This window comes from Myodes glareolus, chromosome 23, assembly GCF_982192425.1.
Source record: "Myodes glareolus chromosome 23, mMyoGla1.1, whole genome shotgun sequence".
Classification (NCBI taxonomy): Eukaryota; Metazoa; Chordata; class Mammalia; order Rodentia; family Cricetidae; genus Myodes; species Myodes glareolus.
The window spans coordinates 3,726,507-3,744,994 of NC_142048.1; the positions used below are offsets into that span (position 1 = coordinate 3,726,507).

General features: G+C 54.4%; 1 protein-coding gene across 1 annotated transcript; it reads left to right on the forward strand.

Annotated features, from left to right (window-relative positions):
• The first annotated feature begins 576 nt into the window (after positions 1-576).
• Positions 577-4,555, forward strand: Cist1 (colon, intestine and stomach enriched 1). Its single transcript, XM_087900947.1, has 4 exons — positions 577-718; positions 2,382-2,717; positions 3,772-3,932; positions 4,037-4,555. Exons 1-4 carry the CDS (start codon positions 631-633, stop codon positions 4,082-4,084), a joined length of 633 nt encoding a protein of 210 aa, XP_087757073.1. The 5' UTR covers positions 577-630; the 3' UTR covers positions 4,085-4,555.
• The last annotated feature ends 13,933 nt before the right edge of the window (positions 4,556-18,488 follow it).

The window sequence follows — 18,488 nt, forward strand, 5'->3', positions numbered from 1 at the left end:
GTAAAGGTGCTTGCTATTAAACCTGTCTTCCCCGTGATGGGAAGAACTGATGCCCACAGTTTATCTTCTGACTGCCCCCCCATCACACACATGCTTACACACACACACATAAGCACACATACATAATGCATGCACACACACATGCACACAAACACACACACACCTGTCATCTCAACACCGGTCGTGGGGGCAGGAGACTCAGGCGTTTTCGGTCAGCCTGGGACATATGGTGAGACCATATCTCAAAAGCAAAGATCAACAACCAACAGTGAGTACGTGCCTGGCCAGGCCCAACCACTTTGACTTCCTCAGCTCAAGTGTACATGAGAGTACCTCCATCCGAAACCACTAGAAGGTTCTAATTGTATCCACCGGTGAGGTGAGCCGGAGAGAGACAGAGGCATCCTTAGCCCTGGTCTGGAGGATCCTGGCAGCCAGAGACAAGGGTTTTCAGCTCAGGTTTGGGGCGACCGTAGAAGGGCTGTCCCAGAGTGGCTGGGGACAGGGTGTGTGTGCCAAGGGAGGGTGGGGAGGGAGCCCAGCGCCCTGCGCACCCCGCTCTCGCCGGTAGGGGGCACGCGGGCGAGCTACCACCTGGCCGCGCACCTGCAGCCTGGGCGCTCGGCGGGAATGGCGGGTTCCCAGCTACTGCGGCTGGCGCTGGCCTTACTGCTGCTAGTGAGACCCAGAGACTCCTCTGTCGTCCTTGTAGTCACAGGTAAGCTGGTGGAGGAAAATGGCGTGACTCCGGGAGACAGCGGGGCTGGGGGCACAGGGCTCAGACCCTCCCTTCCCAGACAAAAGCAGGGTTGGTACCGATCCCTGAGGGACATCTGAGCTGGGACAGAGGCCAGTGACCTCCCTGACACTTCAGTGAGGACACCCCCCACCCCCGGTAGTGGGAAGGGCAAAGGATCGGGCTTCAGCTAGAAGTCAGTGGCGTCCGACTTAATTCCCCACCGCTACCCCTGAGACAGTTGAGTTTATTGTAGATGAAGGTTTCATTTCCAAGAGTCCCACATTTATTCCTGGAAACCGGACTGGCTCCAACCTGTGGACGACCTTATTAGGATCGATTGACAGGGATTGGCACCTGCCAGCCTTCCATCTTGGAGACTGAGGGAAAGTCCGATGCCAGGCACACTGCCCAGAACAGCTCTACTCTGTGAATTACTTTCAAGTAAACCGTGAGACCTGCTCAGTTCTAGGTACTTAACAGGCTCGGTGTTTGCCGCCTCCTCTAAACTCTCTGGTTTCTTCAGTTCACCCAGGACCTTAATTTCCTTCAGAGTTCCTGTTAGCCTTGGGGTCCACCATGGAGCATGAGCCAACTTCACTTTCCCAGAGATTTCCCAGCGCTGAATCGCACTCCTATTTGCTTTTTGTCCAGGGAGACAGAGGAGTGGGAGGACTCAGCTCAGCGCTGGCTCTCCGCACTGAGGGGCAGCACAGAGACCTTATTTCCTGATATCCACTGTGTGGGTGAGGCTAGGAGGAAATAAAGCGATCATCCTGGGCAGAAATGGCATGGGAGGGGCAAAGCCACCGATGAATGACCTTGTGCCCCGCACACCTGGTTGGAGCCACCCGGATCTGGGAAGGAAGTCATAGTCGGAGGTGGATGAGGAACTCTTTCCTCCAGGGATGGAATGTGAACCAGGGAGCCTCAAGGGACAGCGTGCAAGTCAAAGAGCTGATCCCTGGGATTGGCAGGGGCTGGGGTGTGTCTCAATGGTAGAGTTTGTGGTCAGCATTTGGGGCAGAATTCAAATCCTAGTATAGATCAGAGCTCCCCAGTTTCTCAGAGCTCTAGAAACCTGGATGGGGTGGTACCTGCTCCTGAGGAATCGAGCTGAATAAAGCTTCAACTTCCTGAGACTCAGTTTCCCTCTTCTGTAAAGTGGGAGTCACAGTCAGTGGCTGAGTCCTAACAGGTGGCACTCTGGCCCAGATCTGAGCGTCAGGGAGATCAAACCAAAAAACCAAGAAAGACAGAGAGAGAGAGAGAGAGAGAGAGAGAGAGAGAGAGAAGAGAAGGGGAGGGGAGGGGAGGGGAGGGGAGGGGAGGGGAGGGGAGGGGAGGGGAGAGGAAAAGAAAGGCTTTCACAAGCTGAGCAGGACTGAGATCAAACCATGAGCAGACCACCTTCCCCCACTACCCTAAGCTTGATAAACACCCCTCCTTGTTTTTTTGGTTTGGGTTGTTTTGTTTGTTTTTTGAGACAGGGTTTCTCTGTAGCTTTGGAGCCTGACCTGGAACTCACTCTGTAGACCAGGCTGGCCTCTAACTCACAAGATCCACCTGTCTCTGCCTCCCCAGTGCTGGGATTAAAGGCATGCGCCACCACTGCCCAGCCTACCCCCATTCCCCCCCACCCCAGGTGTTGCCTTTTCAGTATTCTGGGAAGCAGTAGGAGTAGGATCAACCACCACGAGTTCAGAGTCCACGACTGTCTTCTTCACCTCAAGTTCAGAGTCCGGATCTGTCTCCTCCAACACAAGTCCAGACCTTGCCTCCACCTCCCCAAGTCTGGAAGTGACATCCACTCCAGACTCCGACTCCAGCTCCACAGGAACAAACCCAGGCTCAGCCTCCCCAGAACCAGAAACAGCCTCTCTCCCTAGCTCTGGCTCCCCAGGTTCCGAGCTGACCACCATATCCCAGTTCACGAATTTGCTTCCACAAGGTTCACCCACCGTGTCCAGCCCCAGCCAGGGTGAGTGGAAGGCGGGGGGGGGGGGGGGGGGGGGCCGCCGGGCGGGGCGTGTGTGTGTGTGTGCGCGCGCGCGCGCGCGGGCGCGCGTGAGAGTCTGGAACCTGGCTACAATTCTGGCACCAGTCAGCAGGGGGCGACACAGACCTGGGAGTGTGTGGGTCGACTTCAACCCTTTTGTTCATAGTATACAGTGTTCTGCCTGCATGTATGGCCAGAAGACGGCACCAGATCTCATTACAGATGGCTGTGAGCCACCATGTGGTTTCTGGGAATTGGACCTCTGAGCCATCTCTTCAGCCCGTTTGTGCCCTTATTAATCTCACTAGTGTGGTGCTGGCTCCTGAGTTCACAGCTATTTGCAAGAAAGACAGGTTGCATTATCTAGTTGTAGCTGCTTGTGGTGGCCCAGTCCTGTATTTCTAACACCAGGAGAAGGCAGCAGGAGGATTACCTCAAGTTTGAGATCAACATGGGCCACATGGTGGGTCCCATCTTAAAAAAAGAAAAACAAGCCAGGTGGAGGTGGTGCGTGCCTTTAATCCCAACACTTGGGAGACAGAGGCAGGAGGATCTCAGTGAGTTTGAGGCCTGATCTACAAGAGCTAGTTCCAGGATAGCCAGGACTGTTACACAGAGAAATCCTGACTCAAAAAAACAAACAAACGGGCTGGAGAAATGACTCAGCGGTTAAGAGCACAGATTGCTCTTCCAGAGGACCCAGTTTCAATTCCCAGCACCTACATGGCAGCTCACAACTGTCTGAAAATCCAGACAGTTCCAGGGGATCTGACATCTTCACACCAATGCACATAAAATAAAGATAAATAAATCATAAAAAATTTAAAAAACAAAAAAACAAACAAAAAAACAAAGGGGGGAAGAAAAGAAAGAAAAGAAAAACAAATACAAAAAACACCCCACATGAAATTATATATTTATAAAATAATAGCATAGGCCCTGGAGTGTACCTCAGGAGTGGAGCTCCTGCCAGGAAGCCCCCAGCGATGGACTGGGGGCGTGACTTTGGCCAGGGCTGACTCTTTCCTCTCCCCAGATGCAGACAGCCTGTGGATCCCCACATCACGCAGGAACCCGGGAGTGGTGATCGCTGTCTGTCTGCTTGTGTCTGTCTTGCTGGTTGGCTCCGTGCTCACTGCTGTGAGACACTGTAACCAAAATGCAGCAGCTTTTCAGAATCTGGATACAGTATCCATGGTGAGATGAGCGCCCTCGGGTTGGGGCAGCTCCTTCTCATTAGACATTCACCTCAGTAAAGCCCTGTGGTGCTCGATGCTAACCCATACCTGTTCCTCTCCTAGGGCAGCGTGAGCCAGAGGCTGCCGTTTGCGGACCGCCTACAGTCCTGACTCTCAGAGGCCTGGAGATGGGGTGGGGATGAAACCTGGGAAAAGCAGCAGCTGGGAAAGTCTCCACTGCACTGACCTGGGGATGAGCCTGCGGCAGGAGCACGGCTTGAGCCCAGGAGTTTCAGGCCAGTTTGGCCCACACATCTAGTCCTCAACTCAAAGATGAAGTCAATCCAGCACTTGGGAAGCAGAGACAGCAGGGTCATGTGTTCAAGTCCACCCTAGGCAACACAGGGGGTTTGAGACCAGCACTGAGCTGGAGAGATGGCTCAGTGGTTAGGAGCACTGGCTGCTCCTACAGAGGAGCAGGGTTCCCAGCACCCACATGGCAGCGCAACCACCTGCGACTCTAGTTCCCGGGGATCTGACACCCCTTTTAGCCCTGCAGTCACCAGACTCACTGGTGATAGATACACAGACATACATGCAGGCAGAACACATTTAAAAAATAAATAAAAACTGAATAAAATCCTTAGTGTTCATAGATGCTTCCTGGGCCATGCATCCATGAGACCAATAGTAATTAGCGCCTATGTACCTTGTGCCAGAGTCCCACTGGTGACCCTGTGTCTGTGCTCATGAGGGGTGATGGCTGCAGGGTGGGGGAGAGCATTTCAGATGGGACCACAGGGCAGAAGACATCCTTGTGTGGCCCAGTGTCCTGGCAGGACAGAAGCCACTCTCTAAGGAGGTAGATGACCTAAACCTAATGGGAAGCAGACTGGGGAAAGCCACAAACCCACATCACTTTAAGAAGCTCACACAGCCCAAGCAAAGGCCCTGTGGTAGGAGACACATGGATTTGTTTAACATTGAAGAGCACAAGGCCTACGTAGATGTGAAGGGAGGAGGGGTTCCTGACTGTTGGAAGAAGATGAAGTTAACAGCGAGCCTCAAAACCTTCTTGGGGCAGGAGGTGCCAACAGACTGCACACAGGTCAGGCCTCCCGCCCTGCAGGTCTCCAGGCAGCCAACTTTCCCAACACGCTGTGGATGAGGTCCTTTATCAGCATAAGGAAGAAAAGTCCTCCCACCCCACCGACAGGCCGTGCTCTGATGACTGCTGGAGGGAGACCTCATGGCCAGTCTGCGTGAGGCTAGGGTGAAATATTAACTTGGTTCAGAGCCACAGATCAAAGTGACCTCGGGTTCCCCTTTGCCCCGGCCGCAGTCCCTCTTCCAGCCCCAGCTCCCTGGGTTCCCTACTTCCAACTGCAGCTCTAACTTGTGGATAAAGTTTGACTGAAGAAGCTGCTAACTGTCTGGAGCAGCACAGCAGAGCCGAACAGCCCTCACAGAGCCTTGAGGGCCTTGATTGGCGCCTCTGAATGCTGTCAGGCTATTTCTGTCCTCCATCAACCTTCTGCCTGGCCACTCACCACTCCTCCCTCCAACTCTGTCTCTGCTTCCCGGGGTCACACACTTGGTCACACATGGGTACTCACACAACTTCCGGCCCTTGTGGTCACCCTGCCCTACCCCCTCCTCCAATCCTGAGTGTGCAACCTGGCTCAGCTTGGGTCTAGTGGGACAGGTCTGTCCTCTGCTCCTGAGACAGAACACACACGTGGTCCTTACAAGGGCAGCTTGAGGTGAGTACCAGATCTGTGTCAGCGTGACAGTCTTCTATCTGGGAAACTGGGGTCTCAGGAGCCCTGCAAGCCCCCAGGCGGCTCAGGAGTCCTGCTAGAAGCTGAATGGGTTCCCCAGCTGACCTGGCACCGGGGTTTCTAACCCCTAGGGCTGTCCGGGAAGGGTACTGAGGGGAAGGCTGGATGTCTGCACAATCACTCCAGGCAGCTGTTGCCTGGCTGCCTGTGCCATGTAGCTTTAGGCTCTAGGGGTGGGCGTATGTCCTGGCAAGCTGGCTGCCAGGCACTCAGGGTCTTACTGACCCCTCCCCCATGTAGAGAAGCCCACATCATGGCAGCACCTCATAGTCCTTCCTGCTGAGTGAGGTGAGAACCTTGACTTGTCTGGACTCATGGGGAAACCGGGATCTGAGGTTCCTCCTCTGGAAGGCCCAGAGCTGCTCCATATGAGCTCATGGAGGGGGGGACTTGGGTATAGAGAGGCTACCTGGGATTCTGGGGAACCACTGGACCAAACCCACAGCCCGAATGCAAGATAGTTTCCATTTGTTAATTTTTTTTAATTTCATGTGTATAGGGGTCCTGCCACAGTGTCTCCTGAGGACAGGAGAGGGTGTCAGATCCCCTGAAATGGGAGTTTACAGATGGTGTGAGCCTCCATATGGTGCTGGGAACAGAACTACCGTTCTGTAGAAGAGAGGCCAGTGCTCTTAACCAATCACTGAACCATCTTTCCAGACCCACCTTCAATGTTTTAGATTTACTGTTCATTTTGTGTGTGTGTGTGTGTGTGTGTGTGTTTCCCTAGTGAGACAGGGTCTCTTGTTGCCCAGGCTAGCCTCGGACTTTCAATGTAACCAAAGATGACCTTGTCCTCCTGGTCTCCGCGCCTCTACCTCCTGCAATGGGATCACAGGCTGTAGTCGGTGTCTCAGCAAGAGCTGGAGGGAGGACGGGAAGATTTTCTGTGGAACTCAGAAGGGCAGGCAGCCCCAAGAGACTGACAGGCTGGCCAGGTGCTGGCCAGATACCCTTTGAAGTTAGCTAAATTACCTATTTTTGAGACAGGTTCTCCCAGTATACTTGCTGTGTAGACCAGGCTAACCGCAAATTCACCAACATCTGCTTGCTTCTTCCCCTCTGGGGTGGCCTTTCATGTTACCATGTCACAATTATTTAGGATGTGGTGGTGGGGTACCATGGTGTGTGCTGTGGAGATCACAGGGCAGTCTGTGGGAGCTGGTTCTCTCCTCTCTGTGTGTGTGGGCCCCAGGCAGAAGCCAGGTCCTCTGGCTCAGCACCCCTGAGCCATCTCCAGGAGCTTTCCTATTCTTCAGTTAAATGTTTAAATTATATTTTACTTGTGTACCTGATGCGTGTGTTTGCATGCACACGTGTACTAGTGTACAGCACAGACTTCAGAGGACAATGTTGCAGGGGTCAGTTTGCTCCTATTGTGTGGGTCCCAGGGATTGAACTCAGGTCGTCAGGATTGGTGGCAAGCTCTCTTACCTGCTGAGCCATCACACTGGCCCATATTTTCCAAATTGAAGCAATCTTAAATTTTTAAAATAAAAAGTTGAGTTAGGGTCTCATTATGTAGATCAGGTTAGCCTCAAACTCATAGAGATTCACCTGCCTCTGCCTCTGGAAATGTTGGGATTGCCGGGCAGTAGTGGCACACTCCTTTTTCTCAGCACTCAGGAGGCAGACAGAGATAGCTAGATCTCTGAGTTTGAGGCCAACTTGATCTACAGAGCAAGTTGTAGGACAGCCAGGGATATGCAAAGAAACCCTGTTTCGAAAAGCAAAAACAAGCAACAGTCCCCTCTCAAAAGTGTGTGCATATGGCTTAAACATTTTTTTTTTAATTCGGACATGATCTCACTATGCAGTCCAGGCTGTCTGGGAACTCATGGTAATGCTCCTGCCTCACTGTCCCTAGGGCTGGGATGACAAGTGTGCACTGCTTGCTTGAGACTCTGCTCAAGAAAGAAAGAAAAAGAAAACGAGAGAAAGGAAGGAGGGAGGGAGGAAAGGGAAAATAGTATGAGTACCTGGGCATGCCTTAAGGAGGGGACTGGGACCCGGAGAGAACAGGAAGCAGCTAGTGGAAGAACTAGGGAGGGGGTTCCTGGAGGAGAGCGCAGTAAGTGAGGCGGAGGTGAGGCTGGGAGAGAGTGAGCTGCGGGGGCGGGGCTGGGGCTGGGGGGGGGAAGGTGAGGCTGGGAGAGAGTGAGCCGCGGGGGCGGGGCTGGGGGGGAGGTGAGGCTGGGAGAGAGTGAGCCGCGGGGGTGGGGCTGGGGGGGGAGGTGAGGCTGGGAGAGAGTGAGCCGCGGGGGCGGGGCTGGGGGGGAGGTGAGGCTGGGTGAGAGTGAGCCGCGGGGGCGGGGCGGCGGAGGGGGGGGGGGAGGGAGGCAGGAGCGGGCCCTGGGAAGGAGATGGGGACACAGGGCTTTGGGATCCGTGAGGAGGGTATGGATTTTCTACTGGGGCTGAAAATCCTGGGAAGGTTAGGAACAAGAAAGCAACAGGCTCAGGGTGAATCTTATGATAAGGTCCAGATTTCAAGAAAGGACCAGCGTACAGGGACTCAGATGACAAGTTCAACCTAGGCTGTTCCCACCCCATGCTGTTCCCACCTGAACCTGTTCCAACCCCAGGCTGTTTCCTGCTCCAGGCTGTTGTTCCCACCTGAGCCTGTTCCCATCCAGGCTGCTCCCTACCCCAGGCTACTCCCCACCCCAGGCTGCTCCCCACCCCAGGCTGCTCCCCACCCAGGCCCCAGCAGCCTCTGCCTCTGGCCTCACACCTCCTGTAGCTGGGCTAGGCCTGGTCAGCACCTCTAAGAAACTCCCTGTTTCCCCCTTGCAGCTGAGGACTGAGGACCGGGCCTCTGGCCCGGACCCTCCAACGCGGGGTAGGGCTCACACTGTTTTCTGAAGCTCTGCCAGCCCAGGTCTGCTCGGTGCTGCCTGACTCAGGTCTCTCCTAGGATTGTTGGTGAAGAAGTTCTCACTCGTCCTAAGCCCTGATCACACTTGAATCCACGCTTCCTCTCACCATCTCCAAACCACTTCCCAAAGAAAGATCTGCAGGAGGAGCCCTGGTGAGCACGCTCCTAGCTCTGGCCTCCATTCCCAGCAACCCGGAGAGTGCTTGACCAAAGCAGCCACACCCGCCAAGGAGCATCCTAGGGGCCATTGCGCGTCTAGTGTATACAAAGCTCTGAACAGCACAAAAAAATCCCCAGAATAAAATACAGAACCTGAGCCCGGTCCCAAGGCCCTCCCCTGGACCCCAGCCTCAACTTTTCTCGGAGACCCTCCCCTTATTTTCCCTGGGCCCTGTCCCAAGTTCCCCGCAAACTCTCCCCTAGGCTCCGCCCCCGACTTTTCTTTGAGCCCCGCCCAGCTCCATCCTTGAGATCCATCCTTGAGATCCACCCTGACTCCCTCCTCCTCCGGCCTCGCCCCCGGCCTTCTGCTGAAAATGGGGAAGGCCCTCTATAATGGTGAGTATTATAGTGAGCCTTAGAAGGATCACATCAGAGCGTAGAGAGAGGATCAATTCCGCCGGTGTGACCCGGACGGTCCAAAGCAGGGAGGAGCCTTGTCCTGCGCCCAGACCACGGCTCAGCTGACCACCAGGCTCAGCCACTGTCCTCGCTCTTCCCCACCCGTGGGCCTGCTCTGGCCGAGGCTGCGTTTCAAGCCTCAGTTTTCCCACTTTACTCTTCTGTCTGATGCTGGAGACAGATCTTGGCAAAACTCAGGAAAGAGCGGCAGAGGACTAAGTCGCCGCCTGGTCCCCACCGACCGCACCCTTCCTGGAAGGCTCCATTTCGTGTGGCCCGCTGCGGTCAGCACTGGACAGCTCCCTGCCATACTGAGTCCCAGAAATGGGTGTGCCCAGCTCGTGGCTCCCATGACCCTGTGTTCAAATCTCAGCATCCAGTGACCATGAGTGAAGGACAGGTTGTGGTCCTAGCACCACAAAAGGTTTTTGTTTTGTTTTGTTTTGTTTTGAAGTGCAGGACTGAGGAGATGCCTGCCTGAGTTCAGTTCCAGGGGTCCACAGGCTGGAAGGATAGAACCAGCCCTTGATATTTGTCCTCTGACCTCTATCTGCAGACTGTGTAATGTGTATGCTCCCCACAAATAAACTGATAAAAATTAAATGCAATAAAACCATGACGCACACCACACACACACACACACACACACACACACACACACACACACACGTGGATTGAGCTCCGGGAAGCTGGGTGCTGGTTCTGGTGAGAGATCTGTGAAGCTCAGGGTCCCCTGAAAATACACCTGCACAAGGAGTGCTCATGACATCTCTTTGCCTCCCCAGCGAGTCCGTGGATTCTGGAACAGCTCCTGCCAGCGCCCTAGGTGGAGGTATGATCCGGAGACGTTTCTCAGGGACCATGCTGCTGACCCCACTGTCCAGCCGCCTCGCGTCCTCGGGGGATGTAGAGTCTGATGCCCGTGTGGTTTTCACCATTGGAACTCGAGGGATCGAGAGAAGCCAGGGCCCCACTCAGAACAGGTGAGTAGCCAGTTGTGCCCAAGGAGGCAGAGTGTGCTTCCTGAGCCCTCACAGTTAGCTTGGGACAGGAGGTGAATGCCCACTGTGTTCTGGGGACACTCTGGGCTGGGAAAGAGGCAGCCATGCTCAGGTTGACCACGGTTGGTCTAGATGGTGCCAGAAAAACACTTGCCGAGCAGGTGGAGCAGAAGCTGCCAGATCAGTTTGGCTGGAAGGGCCCAGGGATGTCGGCAGGGGATGGACACCACAAGACCTGGGGAGGGGGTGCCGCAGGGCACAATTGGTGGCAACAATTTGACCATATTGGTATTTTAAAAAATCTTCAAGCCAGGTGGGCATGGTTGCTCAGGTCTATATTCTCAGCACTTGAGAGACTGAGCAGGAAAATGGTGAGTCCCTCCAGTTTGGCCTACAGTCTTCAAAAATAAATAAATAAAAGAATCTCTGGGCTGACAAAGATGTCTCAGTGGTGCTTGCCCCCAAGCCTGACAATCTGAGTTTGATCCCCAAGATTCACACGGTGGAAGGGTGGAAGGGAGAGCCAACTCTCACAACTTGCCCTCTGACTTAGTCATGTGAGCTATGGCACGCATGTGTGCCCACTGCCCCGGAAATGACATACATAAACACATGCCAATTTTTATTTAAAAACTTAGAACCCTTCTTAATTAGGGTTTTTATTGTGAGGAACACCATGACCAAAAGTAACTTGGGGGGAAAGGAAGTCAGGACAGGAACTCAAACGGCAGGAGCTGAGGCAGAGGCTGTGGAGGGGGCTGCTTACTGGCTTCCTCCTCATGGCTCACTCAGTTTGCTTTCTTATGAAGCCCAGGACCACCTGCCCAGGGATGGCCCCACCCACAGTGGGCGGGTTCCTCCCCAGCAGCCACTAGTTAGGAAAATGCCCCACAGGTTTGTCTACAGTCAGCTCTTAAGGGGGCACTTTCTAAGTTGAGGTTCCCTCCTCCCTGTTGACTCCAGATCGTGTCAAGATGACAGAGGACTAGCCAGGACAAAGTGCTGTAGGCCTGGGGCTAGATTTTGGATGGTAAAGGGCTATAACTTAAACCAGGTGTGATGACATTTGGGAGGGGAGTGGACAAGGTCAGCCTCACTTCAAGGGCTGCTGGGTAGAACTGACATTCAGGCTGGGGTGGAAACAGACCCAGGATTGAGCTCAGCAGAGTCTGGGTGGGGGCACCGGTGTGTGGACCAGGATGGGAGCTTGGCCTTTCATGGTGGACCCCAGTGAAGGTGGGAGTGTCACAATGGTGGGAGCTTTGAGGGTTCTGTAGGTCACATGTGATATCTGTTTTCATCTTTGCAGTGAAGCCAAGGGGCATGGGAATCATGCTTAAGCCCCCAATTCCCAAGATAGAAAATAGAGCTTGGGGCAATTTAGCACTGTTACCTGGGATGGGATGGAAGGAAAGACTGAGGGACCAAGTGATGCTCAAAATCTTCAGGAGAGTTGGGGAGGTGGTGCATGGCTTTAATACCATCACCCAGAAGCAGAGGCAAGAGATCTCTGTGAGTCTGAGGTCAGCCTGGTCTATATAGTGTGTTCCAGACCAGCCTGGATTAGAAAGTGAGATCCTGTCTTAGTCACTGTTCTGTTGCTGTGTAGCGATACCGTGACCGAGGTGACTTAGAAAAGAAAACATTTAGTATCTGGTTTATAGTCTAGGGTAGTACACAGTCATCACGGTGAGGAGCACTATCATGGTAGGGAGCACGGTGGCAGCTGGCAGGCAGGCCTGGTGCTGGAGCAGTAGCTGAGTGCACAGCTGATCCTCAAGTAGGAGACGACAGATAAAGGCTGGACCTGGCCTGGGCTTTGTTTGTTTGTTTGTTAAAAATATTTATTTATTTATTATGTATACAATATTCTGTCTGTGTGTATGCCTGCAGGCCAGAAGAGGGCACCAGACCCCATTACAGATGGTTGTGAGCCACCATGTGGTTGCTGGGAATTGAACTCAGGACCTTTGGAAGAGCAGGTAATGCTCTTAACCTCTGAGCCATCTCTCCAGCCCCTGAGACAGTTGTCTCACTGTGTAGCCCCGGCTTTCCTAAAACTCTCTGTAGAACAGGCTGGTCTTGAACTCACAGAGATCCACCTGCCTCTGCCTCCCGAGTGCGGAGACTAAGGCGTGCGCCACCATGCCAGGTTGGCCTGGGCTTTTGAAATCTCAAAGCTCACTTCGGTGATTTAGCTCCTCCAAGGCTAATCCTTCCCGAGCTATTCCACCAGCTGGGGACCCAAGCACTTTGAGCATAGAATCCCCATGAGGACCATTCTATTTCAAACTACCGTAGACCATGTCTCAAAACCAAAACTCAAACAAAAGAGAGAGCGAAAGAAGGAGGGAGGAGAGGGAGGAGAGGGGGAGGAGAGAGAGAGAGAGAGAGAGAGAGAGAGAGAGAGAGAGAGAGAACAGCAGAGATTTTCTTTCTTTCATCAGACCTTTTCAGGGTCTCAGGGACCAAGGTCAGGTCCTCAGTCTTTGTGGTAAGTGCCTGTATAGACTGAACCTCCTGGCTGGCTCCCTGTGTCTTCGCTCTGGGGAAGGAGCAGAGCTGGAGATGGTTTCTATGTCACATACCCTCATAACAGCTCCTGGGGCCTGGCTCTGTCGCCACCTCTCCTGCTGCACACCCGGCTGTGCTGTCCACATACTTACACTTCTGTTATTAGGATGGAACGGTCCTTGCTGCTCTCCGCCACTCTCCAGGAAATTCCCCCTGAGACTAGGAGGGGTGGTGAGTGGGAACCGGGAGGGTGAGACAAGGCAGGAATCCTGGTTGCAAGGTGGAGCCCTGGGGTATCTTGGGGCCAATGAGATCTCTTGTCCTATCCATGGTCTGAGCGCGGTGGGGCTATAAAGACCCGGTGTCTGCAGTGTCCTGCTGGCTGGCCTGAGGGCGCAGGCAAGGTGAGTCTTCACTCTAGCTCTTTAACCCCAAGGGGTGGGACACACTTAGAGTTCTTAGCCCTGGCTTCCCCTCTGTCCTCGGCCTTTAGTGCCTGGGATCTCTGGCCTGTGACTTTGTGTGCACATGTCTGGGTGGTGTGTGTGTGTATGTGTGTGATGGGGTGGAGATATCTTCAATTTTGCCGTCTTTCTGGCGCCCCTCTTCCGACGGCTGGGGCTAGACCTGCAAGCCTGCCTCTCCGAGTATGCTGAAGAGCCTGCGGTGTGTCTCCAGGGAATGGACCCTGAATTGAGGCTTCTTGCTCAAAAGGCCAGGAGCTGCCGTGAACGGTGGGGGCAGCCTCAGATCTGAGTCCTGTGATCTTTCCTGCCTGGCTTCAGCACCGCGGAGAGGGAGACTCCTTGGGGTGGGATCCCGGCTCTGTACACAGCCCCTCCTGGGGCCACCCACGGTCTCTCTTTCCTTTCCTTGGTTTTGGGGAGCCGCGCATGGAGACCCCGGGTGTCAGCCGTGCAGGGGTCCCACGGCCCCCGAAGCATTTGTGGAAGCAGCCACGGTGCCCCATCCGCATCCAGCGGCGCTTCCACTCGGACCCGGAGCCCAGTGAGTGGCCTACGCTCGTGAAGTCCTGGCGCTCGTGGCCCAGTTCCTTCCACCTCCGGTAGGTGGTGGGGCGGAGCCTGACTGAGAAGTCGGGACATGGGACGGGACCTGTTTGAGCAGATGACCTCTATTGAGGGGGAGGGGCCCGGCGCTAGTTGGCGAGACTAACACGAATGGGTATGTGTCACGGTTTGCGTGGGGGGGGGAATATCAAGCAGCCTAGCTGCTATTAGAAAGTAGGCGGAGCCTGGAGGGGATGGGTGGCGCCTGCATGGGTGGGCGTGGTCGGTGTTGGGAAGGGCAGGGTGTCAGAGTTGGGGAGGGATACATTGGGCGAGGGAAGGTCCTGGCCTTTAGGAAGGCAGCTTCGCTCGACACTGGAAGAGATGGGGCGTGGTATAAGTGGGCGTGGTCTGCAGAGGAGGACTGAGGGTGTTGTTGAGTCACGAACATGTGGAGAGGTGTGCCTTGGGGCCTGAGGTTTGTGGGCTGGGCCAGAGAGCCGGGTCTGAGCTGAGCAGCGCCTACTAGCGGTGGAGTGTCCAGGCTCCTCGGCAGGCGGGGCAGGGGCGTGGTCGGGAGGACTGTGGGTTCCCGTGTCTTCTGGGGGAGGGGATGGGCAGGGCTGAGCACCAGCTGCTGGGCTGGCGTGGTGCAGAAGGGTCCGGGCTACTCCTGCGGACTACATGGGAAGCCTTTGGTATAAGAAGTGCACTTTGGAGGAAAAGCTGTGTCTAAGTGAAGTGGCCTTGGTAGTGGGTGGTGGTGCATCGTTAACTGTGGATCTGGGTAACTCAGGGTGCCATGGGCCCCCGGTGTGTCCGTGGCACCTGCAGGTGACAGTCTGAACAGTGGCCCACCGCAGGCTATGGCTCACTGTCTGGCTCCAGTCGTCTGTGTCTTTATGGGTCCCCACTCAAGTGTATCACACGCAGTTATGTATGGGCTGAGTTTCCTTTTGGGTGGCCATTGGTGTGTCAGCAGCTAGGTGGGACTGTCCTTGCCAGTTCTCTGCTGGGCTTCAGCGGGGGAGGGGAGCTGCTTTAGAATGTTCATAAGAGTTCAGGAGTCCTTCCCAACTCCTCTCGGCATCCAGAAGGCCCTTAGGTTGCTAAGGAAAGACAGGACTCAAACCATGATGCTGGGAAGAAGTTCACACATGCTAGCTCCCATCCTTGAGGACCAGAACACAGGTCAGGCCTTACACTTAAGAAGGATTAGGGAGGGGCTGGAGAGATGGCTCAGAGGTTAAGAGCATTGCCTGCCCTTCCAAAGGTCCTGAGTTCAATTTCCAGCAACCACGTGGTGGCTCACAACCATCTGTAATGGGGTCTGGTGCCCTCTTCTGGCCTGCAGGCATACACACAGACAGAATATTGTATACATAATAAATAAATATTTAAAAAAGAAAATAATAATTAAAAAAAAGAAAGAAGGATTAGGGGAGTCTCACACCTTTCATCCCAGCACTCCAGATGTAGAGGCAGGCAGATCTCTGAGTGGAGGGGCAGCCTGGACTACATAGAAAGACCTTGTTTTAGAAAAGAAGGAAGAGGTGGGGGTGGGCCTGGAGAGATGGCTCAGCAGTGTCTTCCATGGCAATCTGATATTAACCCCACACATCTAATTTTAAACATATTAAGAATAAATTATAGTCAGGTGTGGTGGCGCACAACTTTAATCCAAGCATTTGAGAGGCAGAAGCAGGCAGATCTCTCTGAGTCTGAGGTCAGCCTGGGCTACAGAGCGAGTTCCAGGACAGCTGGGGCTATGCAGAGAAACCCCGTTTTGAAAAAACAAACAAGACTAAATTACGAAATGAAAGGAGGAGGACTGGCAGCCCTGGGTCCTCACACCTGCCCTCCTGGCACTCCTAGCTGAGGACCGCCATCTTAGCTGCACAACCAGTGTGAGGCAAGCCTGGGCTGTGGGAAACCCTGAGAAGGGAAAGAAACAGAGTGAAGCTCATGGACTCCTGCTTCTAGAACAAGGCACATGGAATAAGGGACTCCACTGGGCACGGCAATATCCCCGGAGGACAGTGTGTGTCTGTGTATGGGTGTCCCCAGGGCCAGGCACAGTCACCGAGTCCTTGGTGGGTCTGGGGAGAGGCCTTTGCACTGAACAAGCTCCCAAGATGAAGTTCAGTCAAGGGAACCTGGACCACATCACTGCCCCTCCTGGGCCACCCAGCATCACAGCCTGTAGCACCCTGAGTCTGTGCTCCCAGTTGACCCCGCAGAGCCTGCCCCACCCTCTCCAATGACTCATGATTTTCCATTTTCAAGAAAGAACAAACACATTTCCTTTGGGCCTCCTCTGATGAGGGGAGGGGAGACCCTCAGCTGCTTCACACAGCCGTGTGGGAGGGGAGGGGCTCACCCCACGGAAGTCAAGCTTACGGCTAGGAGAGGGATGTTCTGGCCCCTAGGCTGAGCCTTCTCACACCAGCCATGGATGGAGCAGGTGTAGGTAGGTCAGGACACCTTGTCTGACCTTGCGAAGCACCTTCTGTTTACCAGGTGTGGCTTGAGAACCTATAAAGAGGACCACACAGGTGGCTTGGTGGGAGGCCTCGGGTGGGAGTCAGGCAGGAAGATGGAGGACGTGAGCGTGGTGTGGAGTGGGGCAGGTGTGGAACGGAGGCTGCGAAGCTTCAGATGGAAGGTGTGCCCTGCCTGGAGAGTTAGAGAGGGAGGAGAGGCTGGAGCCCAGGCGGCAAAGAGGACCCGGTAGAGGCTGGCTGCACAGATGGAGGCCTTAGGAGGCCCTGGAGCACAGCTGGGGTGGATGGAGCTGGCTCTGCTCTCCTGGGGGAGAGGGGATTCAAATAGAAAGCAATGAAGGCCATGAGGTGACAAGAGCACCAGAGACTTCTGGGCGCTCCCTGAAGTCACACAGCAGTGTAGGTACAGGCCAGGATGAGGGCTGTGGCCTAGCTGGACTGTAGCCCTTGAAGCTCATGGGGGCCAGACTTTGAATGTCCAGTCCAGTCTTTGTGGCTTCTACTCCGTGGACATTTCTCTGTATTAAAAGCTGCTAGTAACACATGACTATTGGAGTCATTAATAAAACACAAATTGGACTGAACGAAGCAGTCATAGTACAGCCATTAATAAAATAATGCTTGGCTGGCTGCTGGGACTGCAGAGGGGTGGAGGAGCACCCACTGACCTAGGCTACTGTGAGCTCACGCTGCCAGGTGACCCAACCGCTCCACCCCTGCCAGCATTTTGGCACTACAAAGATCACATTATTGTCTTCACTTTCTATTTTCTATGATTTTGAGGGTGGAACTGAATCCCTCTGGGACCACAGTGATATTTCCTCAGGCTTGGAGTGATGTCAGGATTTCCTGGACCCTGCCTGATGACCTCTGCTCCCTAGAGAATGGCTATAATTAGCTGTGGTCCAGCAACTACATTCTCATCGCAGACTCAGTGAAGTCTGTTCCCAGCAGGTGTCAGGCTAGGGATTGGTGGGTTGGAAGGACCTCCTGGCTTGGCGTCTGAGCCCCCCCAGGAGGCCGTGTGACCCATCTGTACAGTGGACATATCTCAGCTCCAGCCATGGTTAAGTTAGGCTCCCACTGAAGTCTTGCTCCAAAGTCATGGACGCTGGAAGCCTGGGTGTCACCTTCCTGGGGACATGCAGGGCAAGGCCGGGGTTGCAGGGCATGTCCCCCCACCTCCATAGCCTTCTGTACCGCTTCAGCCTACACATTGGGCATTCCGGGTCTTTCCTTTGCCTGTGACATGCGTGAGCCCCAGTTTCCCCTTTAGTCAATTGCGACTAGACCCTGTGACTCGTGGAGACTGCACAGATCCTATTTCCGGGCTGTGGGGTCCTTCTGCTGGCGGGGTGAGGACATCTGGCAGAAGGCTCTGCCGGCGGATGTTTGTCAGGGAGACACAGCCTAGCTATTGAAATGGTCCAGACGCGGGGCCTGGGGAACATCAGAGCCGATGGGGTCATGCAGGGACCTGGGGGCTGGAGCTTCACTGCAGTGCTGCCGCTCACCTTGCCTTGCACGGTGTCTCAGTTTCCCCCACCTGGCAAAGGTCCGATCTCTGGGGAGTCCTAACCCACGAATTGATCTGGATCACTGTGGGCTGTGGCAACGTTTACCTCAGGGATTTCTCTCCCTATGAGGGGACATCCTCCCATCTCCTACATGACTTTTTTTAAGACAGGGTCTCTTGCCGCGCTCCGCTCCGCCCCTCCTTCTCTCCTCCCCCCTCCCCCCTCCTCTTCCCCTCCCTTCCCCCTCCCCCCCTCTTCTGCACTCTATGCGCTAGAATCCAGTTCGTGAGCTTCGGGCAAGGGGCTGGAGGTTGAGAAAACACACACAGAGACAGACCAACACACGGAACTCCAATCACTGGTACAAAGGCCCTTCTTTAATAGCACCACGGAAGTTTAAATACCCAGGTGAAAATCCCATTCTCTGATCCTCTAGGCAAGGCACAGCTTAAAAAACATTTCTTATGGTTTATTTAACTTTTATTTTATGTGCATTGGTATGAAGGTGTCAGATCCCCTGGAACTGGATCTTCAGACAGTTGTGAGCTGCCATGTGGGTGCTGGGAATTGAACCCTGGTCCTCTGGAAGAGGAGTCAGTGCTCTTAACCACTGAGCCATCTCTCCAGCCCCAGGAACAGCTTTTAGTAACTTCAGTTAGAAGGCTCTAGCAGGGAAGAGCAGCTGAAGG